A 25,200-nucleotide genomic window follows, 5' to 3' on the forward strand; every position below is an offset into this window, starting at 1 on the left:
CCGGAGGAAACCCACGCGAAGGCAGGGAGAACATGCAAACTCCACACAGAAACACCAACTGAGCCGAGGCTCGAACCAGCGACCTTCCTGCTGTAAGGCGACAGCACTACCTACTGCGCCACTGCGTTGCCAGTGATTATTTAATTAGTGACTTTTTTTTTGTCATTCATTTTGTCAAAAATATATATATTATTTAAAACTTTTAATATATATAATTTCAAAAATAGTTTGGGCACAATGGCGCCCCCCATGTGTGGCGTCCCTATGCGCTGCATATACTGCATACCCCCTTTTGCAAGTGGTGCTCGCTGCAGAGCCATTTGGGCAGAGCTGAGCTCCAGCGAGGGGGAGCTTGAGCTTGAGCTCCACCTTTTTTGCACTTCTTCTACGAGTGATGTCACTGGGGGTAGGGTTAGGGGTGGGGTTGGTGTACGCATTAAAACAGCTTACAGGAGGCAGAGCGAGAGCTCATGCTCCCCCTCGCTGGAGCTCAGCTCTGCTCAAATGGCTCTGCAGCGAGCACCCTCTCCCTTTTTGCGCCACTGGGTTGAGGTTAGAAAGCAAAATCTAATTAGATTTACTTATTTGGTGAAGTCCCTTATATAACATATCTTCTAAAACAGGGGTTCCCAAACCTTTTTAGCCCGCGACCTCCAAAATGATAATGCCAGTGACTCGTGACCCCCAATATTCTCTGAGGTGGTGGTTATAAATACAGAAACCTTGTATGCAATGATGCGCACAAACACACCAATAGACCCAAGTCTATTCTTTTTTTTTTAATGTATGTCAGTGCTGTAAATGGGCTAGAAAGTTTAACCTGGTGTTACAAAATCTGCTGCATCTGACAGTATTGCTGTGTCTTTAGTATAATGTAATTACCCGAGAAGTCGCAATCCAATAGACATTTACATTTACATTTACATTTAGTCATTTAGCAGACGCTTTTATCCAAAGCGACTTACAAATGAGGACAAGGAAGCAATTTACACAACTAAGAGCAACAATGAATAAGTACTAAAGGCAAGTTTCAGGTCTGTAAAGTCTAAGAAGGGAAGTGTTAGTAGTTTTTTTTTTTTTTTTTTTTTTTTTTTTTTGTACAATTAGTGTGATATTCAAAGAGGCAATTGCAGCTTAGGAAGTGAAGTGGAGACTAAATAGTTGAGTTTTTAGTCGTTTCTTGAAAATAGCGAGTGACTCTGCTGTTCTGATGCAGTTAGGGAGTTCATTCCACCAACTGGGCAGATTGAGCGTGAGCGTTCGCGAAAGTGATTTTTTCCCTCTTTGGGATGGAACCACGAGGCGACGTTCATTCACAGAACGCAAGTTTCTGGAGGGCACATACATCTGCAGAAGTGAGAGCAGATAAGAAGGTGCTAGGCCAGAAGTCACTTTGTAGGCAAACATCAGAGTTTTGAATTTGATGCGAGCAGCAACTGGCAGCCAGTGCAAACGGACTAGCAGCGGAGTGACATGTGCTCGTTTAGGTTCATTGAAGACAACTCGTGCTGCTGCATTCTGGAGCAGTTGAAGAGGCTTGATAGAGTTAGCTGGAAGCCCGGCTAGTAGAGAGTTGCAGTAATCCAGTTTGGAGAGAACAAGAGCTTGAACAAGGAGTTGAGCTGCATGTTCAGATAAGAAGGGTCGGATCTTTCTGATGTTATAGAGTGCAAATCTGCACGATCGAGCAGTTCTAGAAATGTGGTCAGAGAAGTTTAGTTGGTCATCAATCGTTACTCCAAGGCTTTTCACCATTTTGGATGCAGTAATGGTTGCCCCATCCATCTGGATTGAAAAGTTATGGTGTAGAGTCGGGTTGGCAGAAACTACAAGCATTTCCGTTTTTGCGAGGTTCAGCTGAAGATGATGATCTTTCATCCAGTGTGAAATATCCAACAGGCAGGCTGAGATACGAGCTGGAACCGAGCTAGAACTAGTAACTATAAGCTACCGTAGTAACTATATAGTGTAAGAATTGAAATATTACAAATATTCTGATATCTTTGACAATTCAAATCATGAGCTGAAGACAGGGCCAATGGACTCCACAACCCACCAGGGGGGAATGCGTGAAAAACCAGTTCCTGCTGCATTTGCATCTGACTATGCTGAGACTCAGCTTCATCCCCCCAACTCACGCATATGGTAATTTCAATGTTTGAATGTTTTAGATTAACCAAACTGACTTTAATTATCATGTTTGATATCATTTGAAATGTCTCAGTGCGATTGGTACAATGGTCTCATTCTCTCAGAAATAGATATAATCAACACAATAAATATATAACTTCAGGCATCTTTTGAACCACTGTGAAGGGTGTGACTTTTTACACACACCCCCTTCCTTGAGGGAATTCTTGGATTATTTAAGGCAAGGTTTGAGAAAAACTCAGGGCGATTCTGCCTAACCAGATCAGCCCATAACATGGGGTCTGCCCCAATGTTATGTATATTTCAAAGTCAGGTATGCATCTTTTCATCTTGGATTTATCTTTGATAATTTGATGTTTTGTATTGATCATTTATGAATTGACTGATTGAATTGGCATAATACATTTACCTGACTAATAAATTGTAATGTTTGACCATATTTTGCTCACTCTGTAATTATTAATTCAAGTAGATTACGCTGTATCCATGTTTCCGCTTGTCTTGCGTCAGGTCAGTAGATGGACTAAATCCAATTGAGATGGAGCATTGGGCACACTAATTGTGTTTTAGCGATCCGGCTGACTCTTGATATTGATTCATGTGTACTTAGGTGGAAAGGGCGATAACTTCCGTCTAGGTCAACAAGGTGTTGCACGACTAACCTAGATTGGGTACCCGACCTTTGTTTGAAGGTAATATTATTCTAAATTAAGTTCATATGGGAAACCAGGGGCTTGGTGAAAACCAAAGTTACTATAGAGTCCAGTAGTCGGGTACATTTATATTAATGCCCTAACCTCTAATTAGAAATGATGATTGTCTTAACTCAAAGGTGTACATCTAAGCGGGACTAACTAAAATATTTTAGAACGAGCGCGCTGGTAGCGGCCATCTAAAGTATTAGTCAATTTACCTCTGTTTAATATTCAAGACTGACCGGAGTGTGACCGTGAGGGACGCCTTCGGCCGAGGCGATTTCTCTGAGCGACATGAGCACCCGAATGAACGGATGTAATAATTACTAGTGAAGACAAACGGTTCAAACATTTATCTAAATTACATATTGATATAATCTTCTTAATGTTTTATAATTGGAGTCAGATAAAACGAGGATAAATATATTAATATTTTAAACCACCTCATACTAAAATTGGAGTCAGATATGAGCTAAGTTTAATATAAATCAACATTGTGCACTGGAAAGACCGAACATGCAGTGAACCTTCATCCACCAGTGGACACCGGCATTGGGCCAACTGGGTGGACCCTACAATAGTTTATAGTAACTATAAACGACTATTTTTTTCTCTTCAGTAGGTTATTGATAAAATACAGTAAGTCTTAGGGTTTAATAAAAATTAATTGATTTTTTAAATCATCAGACGACCCCCCTTCATTGTCCCACGACCCCTCGGGGGGTCCCGACCCCCACTTTGAGAAACTCTGGTCTAAAACACAGCAAATGTGACTTTACAAACTGTACTGTAAATGAATCATTTGAATATTTTCATATTAGTCAATAATATTACAGTAATTAATTTAAAAACTGATTAAAAATAAATGAATTCACACACATTTACACAAGTAAATAAACACAATCAATGATGGGCTAAAATCTGCGGATTTCTGCGCGTGCTGATTCCGTGTGGGTCTACTTATTAGAGTATTATAGCAGCTCTGATACATAATTTGCTCTAACAAAAGAGCAGAACGAGGTCAAAAGTACATAATTATCATCATCAGTGTGAGTGTGAGGGGGGATTGGCTCCCAGGAGCCCGGGGCCCGCTGGAGGGTCGCTGGACACACAGGCTGAATGTCATCCGTGAATATGCAAATCCAGCATGACAACTGGTGCAGAAAACATGTTCTGTCTGACTTCAAGACCCTTGATATTTCACAAAGTCAAACGGGACGAGGCAGAGGCGCCGCAGGGGGATTCAGATCCGATTATTTACACACACACACACACACACACACACACACACACGACCTGGTTACATCATGGGGCGCAGCTATCGAGCCGCGTCTCCGAGTGGTTTACGCCTTCTTCACACACAACAAACGCACACCTTGACCGTCTCCAGCCGTGAGCGCAGAACTGACCATCTGCAGGATCACACACATAAGCTGAGAGTGTGTAAAGAGACTGACGGGTCCAGCTGTGATCAGATTTGCAGGGGCAGCGATGGCAGATGCTGTTTGCGCCCCAGTGTTAACCACAACAATTACACACTGCAAATCACCATCAGTGTTGCTGCCCGGGCTCATTGGAGATATGCGCACAGGGCTGCACCTTTGAGAACTGACAAATATGTACCCTGGACTATGTTTTTTTGCAGTGTGTGTGTTCATGAATCCACTAGAGGGCACTGTGTGCATTTCTTTTTGTTGATTTTGTGTTGAATTCAGCGAAAAACTAGGGGGTTACAGCCTTATTCCGAAATGGATTAAATTGATTGATTTCCTCAACATTCTACACACAATCCCCTATGATGACAATGATGATGAAGGGGAGGAGCTAATACTGCAGGTGAGGGGCTGATGATGAAGGGGAGGTGCTACAGATGAAGGGGTGGAGCTGATAATGAAGAGGAGGAGTTGATGAAGGAGCTAATGAGAAAATGAAGGAGTTCATAATGAAGGGGAGGAGCTGTTGATGAAGGAGTAGTTGGTGAAGGGGAGGAGCTTCAGATGAACGGGTGGAGCTTATGCTGAAGATGAGTTGATGAAGGGGAGCGGCTGATGGTGAAGGGGAGGAGCTATTGAAGCAAAGGAGTTGATGGAGAAGGGGAGGAGCTAATGATAAGGATGAGGAATTGATGGAGGGGAGGGGCTGATGATGAAGGGGAGGAGTTATCAGGTGCTGAGGCAGGATTTCGTGTTTATTTTAGATCATGAAAGCAAAATCATCCAAGCAAGTTGTTCTTCTGCTCTCGGATGGTGATATGGATGTGCTCATGACTGCTGCCGTTTGGCTGTAAAATAATTAGACTTTCCGTGTCGTATAAAAACATTAGTGTCATTAGTATAAACTCTGCATAATTGAGTGTGTAAGTGCAGAGTGTGTCATTTGAGACGCAACCGCTGCTTTCTTTGTCAACAACATGATGTGAGTGAGCCCGTGTTATGCAGAGGTCAGAGGCAGGACACGAGTGAAGGTCAGGCTGAAGATCTCTGTGTGTGTGTGCGCAAGTGTGTGTGTGTGTGTGTGTGTGTGTGTGTGTGTGTGTGTGTGTTCGTCTCATACGTAAAGATGACGCCTCCAGTCGCCCCAAGAGGATTTGCGATAAATCCTCCGCCTGCAGTGAGTGTGAGATTGAAGTTTGTGTGCTGTTTCTCATATCATGACGCGAGGGGAGAAAGAGGCTAATAACAGCACACACACACACACACACACACACACACACACACACACACACACACACACACACACACACACACACACACACACACTGACGTCAGTGGTGTGATACACATGTCAGGGCTGTAAGCAGTGTGTGTGTGTTTGTGTAAGAGAGGGAGTGTGTTAGTGTGTGTGTGTGTGTGTGTGTGTCGCTTGCAGGCGTATGGACTTTTTGTCTCCAAGGTCGAGCGCCTGTTAAATTCAATGCTGTGACCCCAGAGACATGAAGCACAGCCACACACACACACACACACACACACACACACACACACACACACACACACACACACACACACACACACACACACACACACACACACACACACACACACACACAGAGCTCTGCCTTTCTCACAAAGCAGAAAACTGTTAATGCCTTTGCAGAATATTCAAAACAATAAAAAAGGAATAAGACAATAAATGTAAATTAATCAAAACATGAGCAAGTCAAAATATTAAACTGAAAAAAGAGAATATATATATATATATATAATAGTAATAATAATAAAAGAAATTAAATAAAAAGGAAATAATCAGACGGGCCTAATATTAAGATTGTAATAAATTCTTCAAGTACTTGAATAACATAGACTCTTTTGGATTGTGTTCATTTAATTAAACAATGAAATTAAACGGCAACAATAAAAAGCATAAAAATATGATCTAGAAAAAATAAAACAAAAAACAAATAAAGTGAAAACTTCAATAAATGAGTAAACTGATATGGGTCTACTGTAGATATTTGAATAAAATAATAAACCTTATTTGTTTGCTATATGCACTAGTTAGTGCACTGATTAGGGCGTCAGCAGTTTTCAGTGCTCCCTCAATCACAAAAATCTTCCAGTGCACTTAAAAGATTGTGCTCCCCACGATGCCCTGTGAAAATAAGGCCACACTCCGAGTGCATCTCAATCAGCACACTTGTTTACTAGTTAGTGCACTGATAAGGGTGTCAGACATCGCAAAATTCTTCCAGTGCACTGAAACCTTTGTGCTCTTAACAAAAGTCCCACAATGCACTGTGAAAACCAGGCCAAACAAACACACTCTGGGTGCATCTCAATCAGCACCCTTGTTCACTACTTAGTGCACTGTTTAGGGTGTCAGTAATTTTCAGTGCTGCCTCAATCGCAAAACTCTTCCAGCGCACTGAAACCTTTACGCTCTTAACAAAGTCCCACAATGCACTATGAAAATCAGGCCACATCGATACACTCCGAGTGCATCTTATTCAGCACATTTCTTAACTAGTTAGTGCGCTGATTAGGGTATCAGTAATTTCCAGTGCTGCCTCAATCGCAAAACTCTTCCAGTGCACTGAAACCTTTACGCTCTTAACAAAGTCCCACAATGCACTATGAAAATCAGACAAACATTAATATACTCTGGGTGCATCTCATTCCACACATTTGTTCACTACTTAGTGCACTGTTTAGGGTGTCAGAAATATTAAGTGTTGTCTCATTCACAAAATTCTTTTAGTGCACTGAAACCTTGCTGTTAAAGTCCCATAATGCACTGTGAAAATCAGGCTACATCAATACACTCTGGGCCTGTCTCATTCCACACATTTGTTCACTACTTAGTGCACTGATTAGGGCGTCAGCAATTTTGCCAAAATTCTCCCAGTGCACTAAAACATTTGTTCTCTTAAAGTCCCACAGTGCACTATGAAAATCAGGCCACATCGATACACCCTGGGTGTGTCTCATTCAGCACGCTTGTTTGCTAGTTAGTGTGCATCAGTAACTTTCAGTGTTGTCTCAATCACTAAATTCTTCCAGTGTACTGAAACGTTTGTTCTCTTAAAGTCCCACAGTGCACTGTGAAAATCAGGCCACATCGATACACTCTGGGTGTGTCTCATTTAGCACGCTTGTTTACTAGCTAGTGTGCATCAGTAATTTTCAGTGTTGTCTCAATCACTAAATTCTTCCAGTGCACTGAAACGTTTGTTCTCTTGAAGTCCCACAGTGCACTGTGAAAATCAGGCCACATCGATACACTCCGGGTGTGTCTCATTCAGCACATTTGTTCACTAATTAGTGCACTGATTAGGGTGTCAGACATTTTCAGTGCTTCAAAACTCTCCCAGTGCACTGAAACCTTTGCGCTCTTAACAAAGTCCCACAATGCACCATGAAAGTCACACACTCGCTCACACACTCATTCAAAATGAAGTGATGCGTCTAATAATGATGTGTGTGTGTGACTCTGCTGTGATGTTGTGAAGTCTCCCACCTCTAGTGTGTTTAGTCTTCCATCATCAGCGCTGTTGCAGGCCTCCTGAAATAAAGCTGCAGTCAGAGTTAAAGGCCCTCATTTGCTCTCGGCTTGTTAGATTGTTCAGGTTTCAGGATTTGACTCAGACGTGCTTTTGATGACTGAAGCACTCACTAATTACTTTCACAGTTAATTGCAGCATGTTGCAGATCCTCCTCCATTAACACACTCCCGCCGCAAACGTGAGAAAGACACACACACGCACGCCAGTGACGCAATAATCTGCAGCACACTGCGGCTATAATCAGCGGGCAAATACTGTCTGACTTTTATATCTGGGGCTGGGTGCTCGGCCATTTAGTCTTATCCAATATCCATTGGCAGGGTGCTATCACAGATGGACCGGTCCGGCAAACGCCGCTCACTTTTATTCATACGGAGTTTTACTTGTTATCTTCTTCTTTATTTATTATTTGTTTTGTAAGTGTTTGGTTTTTTGTTACACTCATTGGCCACTTTATTAGGTACACCAACTGCTCGTTAACACAAATGTCTAATCAGCCAATCACATGGCAGCAGCTGCACTGCATCTGCTGCAGTTCAGAGCGAGCATCAGAATGGGGAAGAAAGGGGATTTAAGAGATTTTGATCATGGCATGGTTGTTGCTGTCAGACGGGCTGCTCTGAGTATTTCAGAAACTGCTGATCTACTGGGATTTTCACGCACAACCATCTCTAGGGTTTACAGAGAATGCTCCGACACAGAGGAAATATCCAGTGAGCGGCAGTTCTGTGTGCGCAAATGCCTTGTTGATGAGGCCAGAGGTCAGAGGAGAATGGCCAGACTGGTTCCAGCTGATAGAAAGGCAACAGTAACTCAAATAAGCACTCGTTACAACCGAGCTCTGCAGAAGAGCATCTCTGAACATACAACACGTCCAACCTTGAGGCGGATGGGCTACAGACTTCTCACACTTGCTTCACAAACTCACGTATGAACTTTTTGTTAAAGGTTCATGAAACCCTCGAGTACTTGTTTTGAGATGTTAACAGGTTTGTGTGTTGAGCATCAGTTAAGATAGCGTTAGCAGCTGTCAGCTTTAATTGTGGGGTAAACTGGATAATCTTGAGCTTTTGTCAGCTAATTTCAGCTAAAATGATTTTTGGGGCGGATCAAAATCAGTTGACGTATCGCAAACCTGCAAGTGGAAAGATGATGCGTAGAGTTCTCTTTATAGCGGGGTTTTCTTATCCTATGAGAAGAGTCGGCTTCTTAATTATTTATGACTGCGCGTGCTTTCTGAAGGCAAGACAGACCTGCCAGTGCCAAGCTGTGAGACACAGACCCACAACACACAGCATTTAGCTGTTCATGAAGGCTCTATGTATGTGTTTATTTCCATGATCCACTGGGTTTGTTGCATGTTTTTCCCGCAATGCTGTCAGGGCTGATACAGCAAGCATTTTTGTCGGCAGAGCAGTACGAGAATTTGAGAATGGCAGATGTTGTGTTTTATCAGGAGTTTGTTTACATTTAGACACATCGCCGTGCTGCTGTGTTCGCCTAAATCCTCTAGATGACCAGCAGGGCTAATGGTTGAGCAGGGCAAGAGACCTGCAGCACTGAGTCTGCATTAAGACCCGGGGATTGAGGGAGAAGTCCTCATTTATAATGTTTATATGAACACGATTATCTTTATAATGATATAAATTGTGGTTGTGTGTAGTAGTTCATTTCTTTGAATTTTAACTATGTAAACTATAAACTCATGCGTCTTCTCAAGGTTTGTGTCTCATTTTGTGAGTCGACTGACAACAGTTGTTCACTCCCCTCCTTCTCCCCTGCTGGACACACCCACTGCCACCCTTTGCTCGCGGAGCTCCACGCCCATCATGATGCATCTTTTGAAACAATTCTGAGGCGGACTTGAACCGAAAGTGGGGGTCATGACCCTTTAAACAGAACATTTAATTCATTCAGATATAATATATATAATTTAAATTATATATATATATATATATATATATATATATATATATATATATATATATATATATATATATATATATATATATTATAATTAATAATTAGAAATGTGCTTCTTTGTTGAAAAATATGATAAGATCTTTCATGCAACTTAAAATTGTATTTATTTTTATTTTATTCTTATAATTTTTTTATTTATTATTATAGTTTTTTTGTTTCGCTCTTCCTGTTTATCTAATGTGGATGTTGTGCAACAGAATTGTGCTCATGAACTGTATCCGTTATAGTGTTATACAGTTTCTTAGAATAATAATAAATAATTAAATCTAATGTTTTATAATCAGTGGTTTATTATTAATAAGCTGTAAACACCAACACTCAGATCTGTGTCTGTGAAAGCGGATGATGAGGAGCTGAAGTTAATGAAGGTGTAGGAGGAGCACAGGATTAAAGCACACCTCTTCATCTCCTCTACTTTTAATGGCTTTTCACTTATTTATTAGCTTATTTTTAGATCAAATGCACGTCATCTAGTTGTTTTAAATGTACTTCAGTGATTTTACTACGACACAAAAATAAATAAATAAATAAATAAAAATCACTGAAGAAAAAAAAAGCTCTAAAACTAACATTCTTTCATTTTCTTGTCAGCTTAGTCCCTTTATTAATCCGGGGTCGCCACAGCGGAATGAACCGCCAACTTATCCAGCAAGTTTTTATGCAGCAGATGCCCTTCCAGCCGCAACCCATCTATGGGAAACACCCATACACATTCACACACACACACATTACGGACAATTTACGCTACCCAATTGACCTGTACCGCATGTGTTTGGACTGTGGGGGAAACCGGAGCACCCGGATGAAACCCACACGAACACAGGGAGAACATGCAAACTCCACACAGAAACACCAACTGACCCAGCCGAGACTCGAACCTGCGACCTTCTTGCTGTGAGGCCACAGTGCTGACCACTGAGCTGCCGTGTCGGCCCATTTCTTTGACTTTATATAGTTGTCTAAAGCATGTAAACACATTTACAGCAGACTTCAACTAAATAATGAGAACAAACTGAGCAAACCTGCTGCTGAGTATATTTATAGTGTGTGTGTGTGTGTGTGTGTCGTCTGGAGGATCAGCAGAATAATGAACAGCTGCTCACATATGACAAACTCCTCCAACACAGCTGGAAACTTCTGTTACTGAGACCCGTTCACACACACACACACACACACACACACACACACACACACACACACACACACACACACACACACACACAGAGATGTATAAACACAAACACAGACAGACACACACATTCACTCACATGTAAACACTTAGTTACACACGCGCGCGCACACGCGCACACACACACACACACACACACAGACATATAGACAGACATACAGACAAAACTACACACACAAACATACACAAAAACACATGTAAACATGCATGCACGCACACACACGCGCACACACACACACACACATGCAGACATATAGACAGACATACAGACAAAACTACACACACAAACATACACGAAAACACATGTAAACATGCACGCACGCACGCACACACACCTAAATGCACACAGATACACACACATACACACACACTCAGACACACAAATGCACAGACAGAAAGACATATAGAGAAAACTACACACACACAAATACACAACACACATGTAAACACACACAAGCATGCACGCACACACACACAAAAGCACAGACATATAGACAAAGACATACAGACAAAACTACACACATACACACACAAACACATATCTAAACATGCACACACACACACAGAGATATACCCACTCAGACACACAAATGTACATAGACAGAAAGAGTCACACACACACACACACACACACACACACACACACACACACACACACACACACACACAACACATATACCCACAAACACACTCGCATTCACACACACTCACAGACACATGTAAATGCATACAGACACACACACACAGTCAGACACAATTGCACAAACATACAGACACAAACACAAAAACACATGTCAATATGTGCACACACACACACACACACACACTCACACCTAAATGCACACAGATAAACATACATGCACACACACACATACACAGTCAAGATAAATAAATGCATGGACATCGACAAACACACACACACACACACACTTCTTCCTCTTCCGGTCAGCTCCGCCCTCAGTGATGACAGGCAGCTGTCAGTCAGATGGAGGATTTATTGATCATTATGGCAGAATATCAACAACAATCAACACTTACAGCACTGACACCATACTGAAGACCACTCTGAGCATGCAGGAGTGCACACACACACACACACACACACACACACACACACACACACACACACACACACACACACACACACACACACACACACACGCTAGCATATTCTCATATAAAAACAGAGTTTAGCTGTACTCTCTTGCACAGTCCACTAGAGGGAGAAAGAGTGTGTGTTTTTGTATGTATGCGAGTGTGCTTATGAGTGTGTTTATGCATGTCTGAGTTTGTATGTGTGTGTGTGTGTGTGTGTGTGTGTGTGTGTGTGTGTGTGTTGGCAGGCACATGAGCTCAGCTGGGACGTATGTGTGCTTCCCAGCTCGTGTCCTCAGTTCAGTTTGGCACTCAGGAAGAAACACACACACACACACACACACACACACACACACACACACACACACGGTCTGGATGCAGATGACAAATGAACAATACAGGCATTAAAAAGGCAGATTTAAATAAAGACAGGAATAAAAAAAAAGATGTCAGAGAAACACAGGCACTGCTTCAACAACTCCAGCAGGCAGGTACACACACACACACACACACACACACACACACACACACACACACACACACACACACACACACACACACACTGAATGATGAATCTCACTGAGAACATGTTCAGCCCAAAATTAAACAGCATCACAATCACTTGATTCTTAATGAAAATTATAATTATATATAAACTAATTACATATATTTATTATTATAGACGCAGCGCGATGGTGCAGAGGGTAGCGCTGTGGCCTCAAAGCAAGAAGGTTGCTGGTTCGATTCCCGGCTGTCCAAACACATGCGCTATAGGTGAACTGATGAACTAAATTGGCCATAGTGTGTGTGTGTGTATGAGTGTGTATGGGTGTTTCCTAGTGATGGGTTGCCGCTGGAAGGGCATCCGCTGCCTAAAAATACATATGCTGGATAAGTTGGCGGTTCATTTCGCTGTGGCGACCCCTGATGAATAAAGGAACTAAGCCGAGAAAAAAAAAATGAACGAGTTAGTGAACTAATGTTTACGTTTATTATATTGTTGATTATTATAGTGTTGATTTTGGGGTGAACTGTGCCTCGTGAGAAACTGGAATAAAGTAGTGAAAGAAAAACAGCAGCAGAGGAAAAGACCAGCCCTCCTCACTGACCAGAAGAATACACACACACACACACACACACACACACACGCACGCACGCACGCACGCACGCACGCACGCACGCACAAATTAGTATTGGTGGTTTACGAGGACTCTCCAAACACTTATGGTATGGCTCCACCCCTAACCCAACCCTCACTGCAAACCTGTGGCTAAGTATGACTAGTTAAGTATGTAATTTAACAATAACTGAGTAAGTATACTTGTTAAGTATGATTTTTAAACAGGCCCTATTATGCATTATAAAGGTCATATTCTGTTTTTAACCAGTGCTGCTATTTATGGATTTCCGCTTGGATTTTGCCTACCCAAATTTAAAAGCTTCCCAAATCCACATGCAGAGGTGTAAATGCAAAAATTTGGTGTCATTTGAAAGAAAACCTTTTGAATTTTCATAAAACACTATTGAAAGTGTTTAAATTATCTGTATATGTTGTCTGTGTTATAATAACACCTAAAGAAAGGGGCGTTTTTTGTATTTTTTTTTTATAAACTCAAATGTGAAAGTGTATCTTCTAGGTTGTGTGTGGTCTGGCGTGCTGTAATTAATGTTGGTGGTTCCTGCACATGTCTATAATCATAGGAAGAAAGAAAAATGTCTCCACCATAATCTATGCAGAAGTTATTGTATTATAACTGATGAGAGGTGCTGTACAAGCCACAGGGAGCGATCATTGTTTTTCACTTCACGCGTTACACACTGCATAAAGATCATTCCCAAAAATCCTTCATAGGGGCTCTTTAAGAGTTTTGAATTACGAGGACACAATGCATGTCCTCATAAACCACCAAAACATTGCAATACCTAGATCATACACGTCTTAGACACATTTGAGTCCCCATAAACCACCAAAACCACACTCACACATACTAACACACACATGCACAGGCAGGTGTCAGAGTCCCTTGAGTCTACAGTCCCTTGCTGGTACAGTAGATTTTCTAGTTTAGTAGAGCCTCTCATGTACAATAGAGCATCTTACGTACAGTAGAGTCCCTCACTGCTACAGTAGAGTCCCTCGATGGTACAGTAGTCTCTCACTGCTACAGTAGAGTCCCTCACTGCTACAGTAGAGTCCCTCGATGGTACAGTAGTCTCTCACTGCTACAGTAGAGTCCCTCGATGGTACAGTAGTCTCTCACTGCTACAGTAGAGTCCCTCGATGGTACAGTAGTCTCTCATTGCTACAGTAGAGTCCCTCAGTGGTACAGTAGAGTCCCTCACTGCTACAGTAGAGTCCCTCAATGGTACAGTAGAGTCCCTCACTGCTACAGTAGAGTCCCTCGATGGTACAGTAGTCTCTCACTACTACAGTAGAGTCCCTCAGTGGTACAGTAGAGTCCCTCACTGCTACAGTAGAGTCCCTCGATGGTACAGTAGTCTCTCACTGCTACAGTAGAGTCCCTCGATGGTACAGTAGAGTCCCTCAATGGTACAGTAGAGTCTCTCATGTAGAGTCCATCGATGGTACAGTAGAGTCCCTCACTGCTACAGTAGAGTCCCTTAATGCTACAGTAGAGTCCCTCAATGGTACAGTAGAGTCCCTCACTGCTACAGTAGAGTGCCTCGATGGTACAGTAGTCTCTCACTGCTACAGTAGAGTCCCTCGATGGTACAGTAGTCTCTCATTGCTACAGTAGAGTCCCTCAGTGGTACAGTAGAGTCCCTCAATGGTACAGTAGAGTCCCTCACTGCTACAGTAGAGTCCCTCGATGGTACAGTAGTCTCTCACTGCTACAGTAGAGTCCCTCAATGGTACAGTAGAGTCTCAGGTACAGTAGAGTCCCTCACAGGTATAGTAGTCTCATGTAGAGTCCCTCGATGGTACAGTAGAGTCTCTCATGTAGAGTCCCTTGATGGTACAGTAGAGTCCTTCAAAGGTACAGTAGAGTCTCATGTACAGTAGAGTCCCTTGATGGTACAGTAGAGTCCCTCGATGGTACAGTAGAGTCTCTCAGGTAAAATTGAGTCCCTCACAGGCACAGTAGAGTCTCATGTACAGTAGAGTCCCTCACATACAGTAGAGTCCCTCGATGGTACAGTAGAGTTTCTCAGGTAAAATTGAGTCCCTCACAGGCACAGTAGAGTCTCCTGTACAGTAGAGTCCCTCGATGGTACAGTAGCATCTTTCATGTACTCTGGTAGAATAGAGTCTCTCTCAGGTACAGTAGAGTCTCTCAGGTACAGTAGAGTCTCAGGTAGAGTACAGTAGAGTCTCTCTCTCGTGTACAGTAGAGTCTCCAGTACAGTAGAGTCTCTCTTTCTTGTACAGTAGAGTGTCAGAGGTGCAGCTCCTTCAGCCGGATGTTCTGCAGTTTCTCGCGCAGCAGGAGGAATGAGGGCCGTCCTGCAGGATCCAGAGTCCAGCACTGCTTCATCAGCTCATACACGGCGGGTGGACATCCATCAGGAGCGTCCATCTTATAGCCCTTCTCCACCCGCGGCACCACCTCCTTCAGGGGCTGCAGAGAGAGAGAGAGAGATCTGAGAGAGAGAGAGCGCCATCTGCTGGACACACACACCACTGATACACACACCCACTCAAAACAACAGCAGAGACATAAATCATTGACTGCATACTCTATCCACTTACACACTCAACAGCACAGTATATGAATAAAGTGTCATTACAAATGGAACACTGATGTTTTTACGCTAACTAAAAATTTAGACTGTTTCCCAGACAATGTTTGACAGTTATCAAGTTAGTTAAATAAATGACCAAACTACCAAAATAGTAGCTGCCATGAGGATGTGCACATTCACCATCAGCATTTTCAGTGATGTAGGAGATTTCTGCTGCACAAAACAAAATAAATAGAGCAATTCGATTAGTGCCTGACAGGCCCGGATTGGCTAAACGGGAGGACCTGGAGAATTCCCAGTGGGCCGTTCCGTTTTTTGGCCACAAGGGCCGGTGTGCAGAGCTGCCTGCAGTCTGAGCAGTCATTAATTTATTTATTTGACCATAGCCTCAATCTTTTTATTTGTTATTTTACCACAGCTCCGCTCTTTTTATTAACTTTCTCGCTGCCCCATGAGCAGAATGCAGCCTGCAGGTTAATGATGTCCAGGAAAGAAATGCGTGAAGTCAGTTTCTTGTCAGATGTTGACTTTTAATGTTCACTCAGAGATAAATAAACAAATTAAGATACAGACAACACAATATAACCTCAAATTTCAACCATGATGGATGCGGTAAAGTAAACGGTGCGACTCTGCTGTCTTCTAAAGAACACACTGCTGTCAGATTTGATAGACGCACTTTTAAAGTGGTGGTCCACTACAATATCCTATGTTAAACTTTAATTAATGTGTAATGTAGCTGTGTGAACATAACCAGCATTTCTGAATGTGAGACGCTCGAAGTTCTATGTAAAGGAAGACCTTGGATTTTACAAAGTTAGCTAAGCAAAGCCTACAATGAATGAATTTTGGGGACTACAAAAAAACACTTCCGGGCCTGTGATATCACAAACGTACTTTTACAGCGCACACACACTGCGCAGCCTCTTATGTCTCATGTCTCTTGAAGGAGCCGCACCCCATTTTCACTCGTTACACTTGTCAGATTTTATTTTAGAGAGCGAGCCTGAGATTGACTGACTGTTCACACAGCACAAAAGCGCGTGCTTGTACAGGCGTGACGTGGAGCCGATCCGCGAATCACAGCACATTATGATAGATGACCAATCAGAGTCACTTGGGGGCGGGCCTTTCAAAGGAACAAGGAAATATGTCCGTCGTTTTCATGTTAGCTGAGTAGCTGCGTATAATCAAAGTGAGATTTATGAAAAAATAACCTGAATTCCTTCAAGTGAAGCACGAGCACACATTGCTTTGCATCTTATAAACACAAGCAAGCCTTAAAATTACATTCTGGACCAGCCCTTTAAAGAGCCCGCACACAATATTTAACACGCTACATATCCTCAAATGCACAGAATATCCATCTGAACAACACATATGAGTATTGTAAGTTCTCAAATGCAAACAATTCGAAACAAAAATATTCAAAACTGAAATGCATCATATTAAATTAGGTATTAAATACAAACAAATAAACATATATTCAGATAATGCAGAAAATACATGACATTGTCATGTTTAAAGCAGGAGTTAATAATAATAATGATACATTTTCATTTAGCAGACACTTTTATCCAAAGCGACTTACAAATGAGGACAAGGAAGCAATGTTTTATTTATTTATTTACTTTTTGAGTACAGTTAGTGGTATATCCAGAGAGGCAATTGCAGATAAGGAAGGGAAGTGGAGACTAAATAGTTGAGTTTTTAGTGGTTACTTGAAGACAGCGAGTCGTTCTGATGCAGTTAGGGAGTTCATTCCACCAACTGGGCAGATTGAATGCGAGAGTTCGGGAAAGTGATTTCTTCCCTCTTTGGGATGGAACCACGAGGCGACGTTCATTCACAGAACGCAAGTTTCTGGAGGACACAAACATCTGCAGAAGTGAGAGCAGATAAGAAGGAGCAAAGCCAGAAGTCGCTTTATAAGCAAACATCAGAGCTTTGAATTTGATGCGAGCAGCAACTGGCAGCCAGTGCAAACGGATGAGCAGCGGAGTGACATGTGCTCTTTTAGCTTCATTAAAGACCACTCGTGCTGCTGCGTTCTGGAGCAGCTGAAGAGGTTTGATAGAGTTAGCTGGAAGCCCGGCTAGTAGAGAGTTGTAGTAATCCAGTCTGGAGAGAACAAGAGCTTGAACAAGGAGTTGAGCTGCATGTTCAGATAAGAAGGGTCGGACCTTTCTGATGTTGTAGAGTGCGAATCTGCAAAATCGAGCAGTTCTAGAGATGTGGTCAGAGAAGTTTAGTTGGTCATCAATCGTTACTCCAAGGCTTTTCACCATTCTGGATGCAGTAATGGTTGCCCAATAATGCATTTTATTTAAAGGCGCCTATCAGGACACTCAAGGTCACCGTACAGGACAGCTAGAACCATCAATTCAAATAAAAACACTATTACACTAAATAAAACACAATAAAAGTCAATAGAAAACAATAGAAACTTTAAAAACGCAGTCAGGTTAAAGTAAATAAGCTGTTCCACACAGTGTTTTGAGTTTGGATTTAAATTGAGAAATTGAGTTCTCAAACTTTTTAGCCTGCGAACCCAAAATAACAATGCCAGCGAGTCACGACCCCCAATATCCTCTAAAGTGGTTATAAATATATAAACCTTACACACAACGATGCACACATACCAATAGGCCCGAGTCTATTCATCGTTTATTTTTGAAGAACACCACTCAGAGACCATCCTCTGTGTTCAGTTGTGGCCTGTCTTCAATTTTAATGTGCAGAATGTGAGGGGGGTAAAGGTGTCAAAGTTTAACCTGGTGCCATAAATTCATTGTCTGACGCTATTTGCTGTGACTTTAATATAATGTAATCACCCCTGGGGTTGCAATAACAAAACCTTTTGAAAGGCTGATGGCTTTTTAGTTGCATGTTGTTTTTAATGTCTATTATTAACATGTTAACGTCTTACTATTAACTACTATTTTGTTCTCCAGCAGGTTATAGCTGAATTATGGTAATTCTAATAGTTTATAACCCCCTAGGGCTCCCCACCCCCACTTTGAGAACCACTGTTTTAAAGAATAGTGTTGGAGATTTAGCCACTATTTAATGTTCTCATATTTATGACAAATATTTGAAGGTATTAAGCAGCTGTTTCCTTGAAAAAGACATAATAGTGTCAATAGAAAATGCAATACATTTGATTTAAATCTTTATTTTACACATATAGCTAAATTCATATTTGCATTTATTTGATATTATGTCTTTTCAAGGTTTGGATATTTAAGAGCACTAACTCTCAAATCTAATTCTGATACTGTTCAACATTACATTGTGCTCAAATAAATCTTCACTGTGAAGTACTGAGTTGAAAATGACGTTATTTTAATATAGTCATCCGTGAACTGAAGTGGGCCGGTTTAAGGATTGAAACTCTAAAAAGGAGACCCACTCCGGCCCTGGTGACCGATAGCTCCAGCCCTTCATTTCTAGCTCCGCTCCTTCTGGTACATGAGCAAAGCTGCAGCCAGTGAGTGTGTGAAGTGTCCAAGCTTACACACTTATTATCAAGGGGTTGAATAACTGCAGTATTTAAAGTGCTCTTATTCTTTATTATAATAAAAAATATTTTTTTTTGTGAATGCACTACTTATACTATATAACAGTGTATAAATAGTGCACAAGTATGTGAATTAGGATGCACCGATTAGTTGCAGTGTGTAAGATTGACACCTAGTGGTTGACATAGGAAATGCAGCCCACATTCAAAACAATAATAGAGCATTGAAGAGTGCTTCATAGTATGGAAACAAACACCATGGAAGTCAACAGCTGTTTTTAGTTGATCTTTTGTGTTTAACAGAGGAACAGGTTTGGAATAAGTGGAAGGTGAGGAAATCATGACAGCCTTAATTTTGTGAGTGAACTCTCATAAGTTCATAATATAAGATTGTTTTAGTGTGTTGTTTTGTCAACAAAAATGATTTAAGCAGATCTATTTATACTGCAAAAACCATCTCAATTACTGTCAAACCTGTTTTGATTATCACAAGAGCAACCCACATGACAAAATACTATTATAATTTATAGTAAATACTAGTGTTTTTGAACTTTACTATAAAAATCAACTTAAACCAACCTGTTGTGGTGATTCTACAGTTGCTATGGTAACAACAACTACAGTAATTGGTCTGTTATGGTGATTCTACAGTTGCTATGGCAACACAACAACTACAGTAATTAATCTGTTGTGATGATTATACGGTTTCTAAGGTAACAACAACTACAGTAGATCATATGTTGTGGTGAATCTACAGTTGCTATGGTAACACAACAAAAAGTTAATGAACTGTTGTGGTGATCATACAGTTCCTATGGTAACAACAACTACAGTAATTTATCTGTTGTGATTCGACAGTTGCTATGGTAACAACAAATACATTAATTGATCTGTTGTCGTGTGATTTTTACAGTTGCTATGGTAACATAACTATAGTAACTGATCTGTTGTGGTTATTCTATAGTTGCTATGGTAACATGACAACTACAGTAACTGAGCAGTTGTGGTTCTACAGTTGCTATGGTAACATGACAACTACAATAACTGATTTGTTGTGGTGATTCTATAGTTGCTATGGTAACATGACAACTACAGTAACTGATCTGTTGTGATGATTCTATAGTTGCTATGGTAACACAACAACTACAGAAACTGATCTGTTGTGGTTATTCTATAGTTGCTATGGTAGCATGACAACTACAGTAATTGAGCAGTTGTGTTCTACAGTTGCTATGGTAACATGACAACTACAATAACTGATCTGTTGTGGTTATTCTATAGTTGCTATGGTAACATGACAGCTATAGTAACTGATCTGTTGTGGTTATTCTATAGTTGCTATGGTAACATAACAACTACAGTAACTGATCTGTTGTGGTTATTCTATAGTTGCTATGGTAACATGACAACTACAGTAACTGAGCAGTTGTGGTTCTACAGTTTCTATGGTAACACGACAACTACAGTAACTGATCTGTTGTGGTGATTCTATAGTTGCTATGGTAACATGACAACTACAGTAATATAAACAAATCACCCAATGCTGTAGTTTTCGACAGCTACAGGGTATGTTATACTTCACTACACCACAGTTTACTGAAGTATAGTACAGTATTTATTACATTTATCAGTTGACTACAGTGAACACTGCGGTATGCTGGAGCATTCATTAACAAAGAGCTGTAAATAATGTGATATATACAGTATAATATACAGTATATACTTTAACATTTGGCATATTTTCAATTTGCAACCAGCTTTCAGTTCATCATCACATCCCTGCATTAATTGATGTATAACAATAAATGAAAACTCTGTCATTCTTACAATTCTGGGGTACGGCACGCGTCCGAATGAGTAGATCTCCCACAGGAGAACCCCGAAACTCCACACGTCTGACTTAGTAGAAAACCTCTGTCAAGAAGACAAGGAGAAGTGTGTTCATGTGTGACATCAGCACTGATCTCAGCACAGTCACTGCAGTGGCAGAACATTTATGAGTGTAATGTGCAGTAAGTGTCCATCAGAACACCGTCTACAGCTGATGTCAATAGATTAGGGATGGGAAGATTAACCGATATGTATCGATACGCGGTCATGCGCGTGCACGATGCGAGTGCATCGGTTGAGCAGCAGAGAATGAATGAATTTCTGAAAGCAAATCGAGATGCATCGATTTTTCTGAGATACAGCTTATATTTTTAATATAGAATGCATTTTTTATTTATTAACAAGTGTTGTCAACCTGTTTTTGGCGCATAATTTAATCAACCTACATAAAGTAAGCCTTAGCAACGGATTTGCGGATGTGTACACTTACACTACAACTCAGTGTATCAGGTGTGCGGATGAAGCTAGTGGTGCGCCCTCAGAAAGCGCGAGAAGCAAAACAAACATTTTATTCCTCACTGAGTTTTAAATCTAAAGTATGGCAACATTATGGATTTAAGGATGGACGACATGACAGGACAGATGCAATTTGCAAAATGTGCCGCGCATCTGTAAAATACGCGGGCAGTACGACTAATCTGATATCTCACTTGAAGCGGCGCCACGGTGTTGTTGTGAAAGCATCTTCCAGTGTTTCAGCATCCCCGGCTTTCGCACTGCTTAAACCAGCTCCAAAAGTGGTGAGAAAAGCATTGCAAGTTTTTTTTTCCATGCGCAACAGTTCTGCTCGCTCTACGCCAATAACGAATGCTATTGCATTGTTCATCTGCAAAGATATTCAGCCTAGTGTCACGGAGAACGAAGGTTTTAAACACCTCCTCCTGTTAATTTTTATTTAATTATAATAATAATAATATTAATAATAATAATGATAAAAATAATTGGGTGTCACGGTGGCACAGTGGGTAGTTTGACCACCTCACAGCAAGAAGATTGCTGGTTTGTTATATTTTTATTAGCCTGTTGTTTACAGTGACAGTGATGTTTCAAAGCAGCATAACACTGCTAGTTCACAACCTTAAGTTTTGAATAATCAGTGGCAATATATCTTTGTAAAACTTGTTTTCATAGTTGAAAAGTTAAATCACAATTCTTGTGCAATGCTAAATTTATTTATGTTGAAAGAGTGCAAATATATACATATTTTTTAAATATATATTGCACTTATACATTCTGTTTATCTTGAAAATACTTAAATAATATGTGCTATATGTTCTAAAATGGCCCTCTACTGTAAACTGACACTCTGGCTCTGAGAGAAGAGCCAGTTTGTAAAAAAAGTCTTGGTTTTACTTGGTTAATAAATAATCAAACTCATTCAATGGCACAGCATCCTCTTTCACATCATCTCATAAACTTGATCTAATTAGTTAGTGCTGAAATATCGCATCGTATCGTGTGAATCGTATCGTGTTGCATCGCAATATGTCACAAATGTATCGCTAATATATCGCATCGTATTCTTTGTATCGAGATGCGTATCGGATCGGCATTATAGCTTAGATGCCCAAACCCTACAATAGATACAATGCTAAATAGTAATTGTTTATTGTGTGTGTGTGTGTGTGTGTGTGTGTGTGTGTGTGTGTGTGTGTTGAGTGTCTGTTTCAATATGAAAGTGTATGAGTGTGTATCTGAATTTGTGTGCGTAAAAGTACGTGTCTATATTTCTATGTGTGTGTGTGTGTATATACCTTCTCCCGCAGTGCCTCTGGCGCGGTCCACTTGATGGGTAGTTTAGCAGTGTCCTGTGAGCTGGAGGCCTCTTTGGTGAGACCGAAGTCACTGACTTTTGCGATGTTCTCTTCAGACACCAGCACGTTACGAGCCGCCAGATCTCTGTGCACGAAGTTATTGACCTCCAGATACTCCATCGCTTCACACACATCCCTGAAAGAGGAACACAACACCTGCTGAACTGCTGAGTGCACGCACGCACACACACGCACACACACACACAACCCTGAAATAGGAAAACACAACACTTGCTCATTACCTGAGCGTGTACAAACACTGTGCACAAACACATGCACAAGCACCATGCGCACACTCACAAACACTCACACACACACACACACGTATACAGATGCATTTGTACAATCACGCACACACAAGCACACACCTGCACATGCATACACACACACACACACACACACACACACAGTTGCATGCGTACATATGCACAAGCGGAGACACACAGGCATGTGCCCACACACACATGCGCAAGCACAAGCCTGCACACACATACTTGTACACACACTCAATGAGACTCACAGAGAGAACTTGAGGAGACACTCGCCATCCAGAACCGTCCGACCCCGAGAGCGCAGATAATCCACCAGACTGCCCTGCGTGCACACACACACACACACACACACACACACACACACACACACACACACACACACACACACACACACACACACCCACGCGCACGCACACACGCACACACACACACACACACACACACACACACGTGCACACACACACACACGCACGCACACGCACACACATTTATAGCTGGTAAAAAGTACAGTCTACTTGTATGTGTGTGTATATGTATCTATGTCTATATGAAGAGTTCAGATGTAAAACCCTCTTAATCAGTGCTCCTCAAACTTTTTTCATCAAGTACCACCTCAGGAAAAAAATAGTCTCTCCAAATACCACCGTAACGAGCAGAATTGAAATACAGTAGCGTATTAAGCCCAGTAAAGCAGCGACAGCACTGCACAGTTCAACAACCTGGCAGATTCATTCTCATTATTAGCAATATTTATTATCGTCAGCCACATTAAACGTAATCAGTCTGAACGTCAACACTGTACTGCACTTACATGTAAAAATAACAAACTAAAAATAAGGCAAGGCAAACTTTATTTATAGAGCACAATTTTACACAACCGTAGTTGATCCAAAGTGCTTTACAATAAAATAAACTAGACAATAAAAAAAAACCTGGATGACGGAGACTTTCAGCGGTGCTTCTGACTGAGCCCAGCCGGGTTTGATGAACTGTTGTCGGTGAAGGCTGGAGGATTTCCCTCGAAACACCGACAACAGGTTCTACGTCACAATCACGCCCCCACAAAAGCAAGCTTCTGATTGGTTAACGCGGCGCAAATGTACGCTGAAGTTCTGATTTTCGAAATCGAGAGATTCGCGCGAAACGCTCGTTAAGCGGGTCAAACGCGCAAAGCGCTCAATTCGCCCCGCCCCATTTACGTAATTTGTGTCATTCGCGCCGCGCCATTCGCGCGTATCGCGCCGCAGGATGTCAATTCACGCGTTTGCATTGACTTAACATGTAAATCACTCGCGCTTGACATGCCACGTCCGGTGTGAACGCAGCATCAGTCTTTTAAAATCAAAATTGGAAGCGGAGTAAAGCAGTCTGCTCATAAAGTCGGCGTATCAGCACGCTGCTGCATTGAGCACACATGATTCAATTCGCGCCTTCTGATTGGTTCTCGGGTTATAGCGGCTTTTGCAAACAAACTGTTCTTTCTGAGTGCGCAGACGCTGAGATTCAGATCATTAGAAGCTAATCTATTTGTCGAGCATGCACTACGTGCCTAAAGCATTCACTCAATGCCATTAGCTCATTTTTGGCGGAAGTGGCGTTTAGCGGCGTTCGCACCTGAACTCTTCATATATATATATAAATCCAACAGTAAACAGTGAAGGTTATAACAGTACAGGTATAATCGATCATGTCTAGATGAGGATGGACTGACCTTAGCCATGAATTCAGTGACGATGAACAAACTGCCTCTCTCCTCTACAATCACACCCAACAACTGCACCAGGTTAGTGTGTCTGAGCTGACTGCAACACACACATGCACGTGCACACTCAAATCAGAATTAAGACACACTGAACAGGAGTGATTTACAGCAGGGGCCACCAAACT

General features: G+C 41.5%; 1 protein-coding gene across 3 annotated transcripts in view; it reads right to left on the minus strand.

The window, feature by feature from the left end:
* Positions 1 to 11,992: 11,992 nt before the first annotated feature.
* The window catches only part of cskl (c-src tyrosine kinase-like), a 30,759-nt gene continuing 17,551 nt past the window's right edge, over positions 11,993 to 25,200 (minus strand). For all 3 annotated transcript variants that reach the window (XM_073930118.1, XM_073930119.1, XM_073930117.1), the window contains 5 exons: positions 25,025 to 25,115; positions 23,562 to 23,635; positions 22,982 to 23,177; positions 21,165 to 21,251; positions 11,993 to 15,693 (listed from right to left, as the gene is read on the minus strand). In XM_073930118.1, coding sequence (XP_073786219.1) covers positions 15,511 to 15,693; positions 21,165 to 21,251; positions 22,982 to 23,177; positions 23,562 to 23,635; positions 25,025 to 25,115 — 631 coding nt within the window. In that variant the 3' untranslated portion in view covers positions 11,993 to 15,510. The remainder of the gene's footprint in view (positions 15,694 to 21,164; positions 21,252 to 22,981; positions 23,178 to 23,561; positions 23,636 to 25,024; positions 25,116 to 25,200) is intronic.

The sequence above is a fragment of the Danio rerio genome, chromosome 18, assembly GCF_049306965.1.
Source record: "Danio rerio strain Tuebingen ecotype United States chromosome 18, GRCz12tu, whole genome shotgun sequence".
Lineage (NCBI taxonomy): Eukaryota > Metazoa > Chordata > Actinopteri > Cypriniformes > Danionidae > Danio > Danio rerio.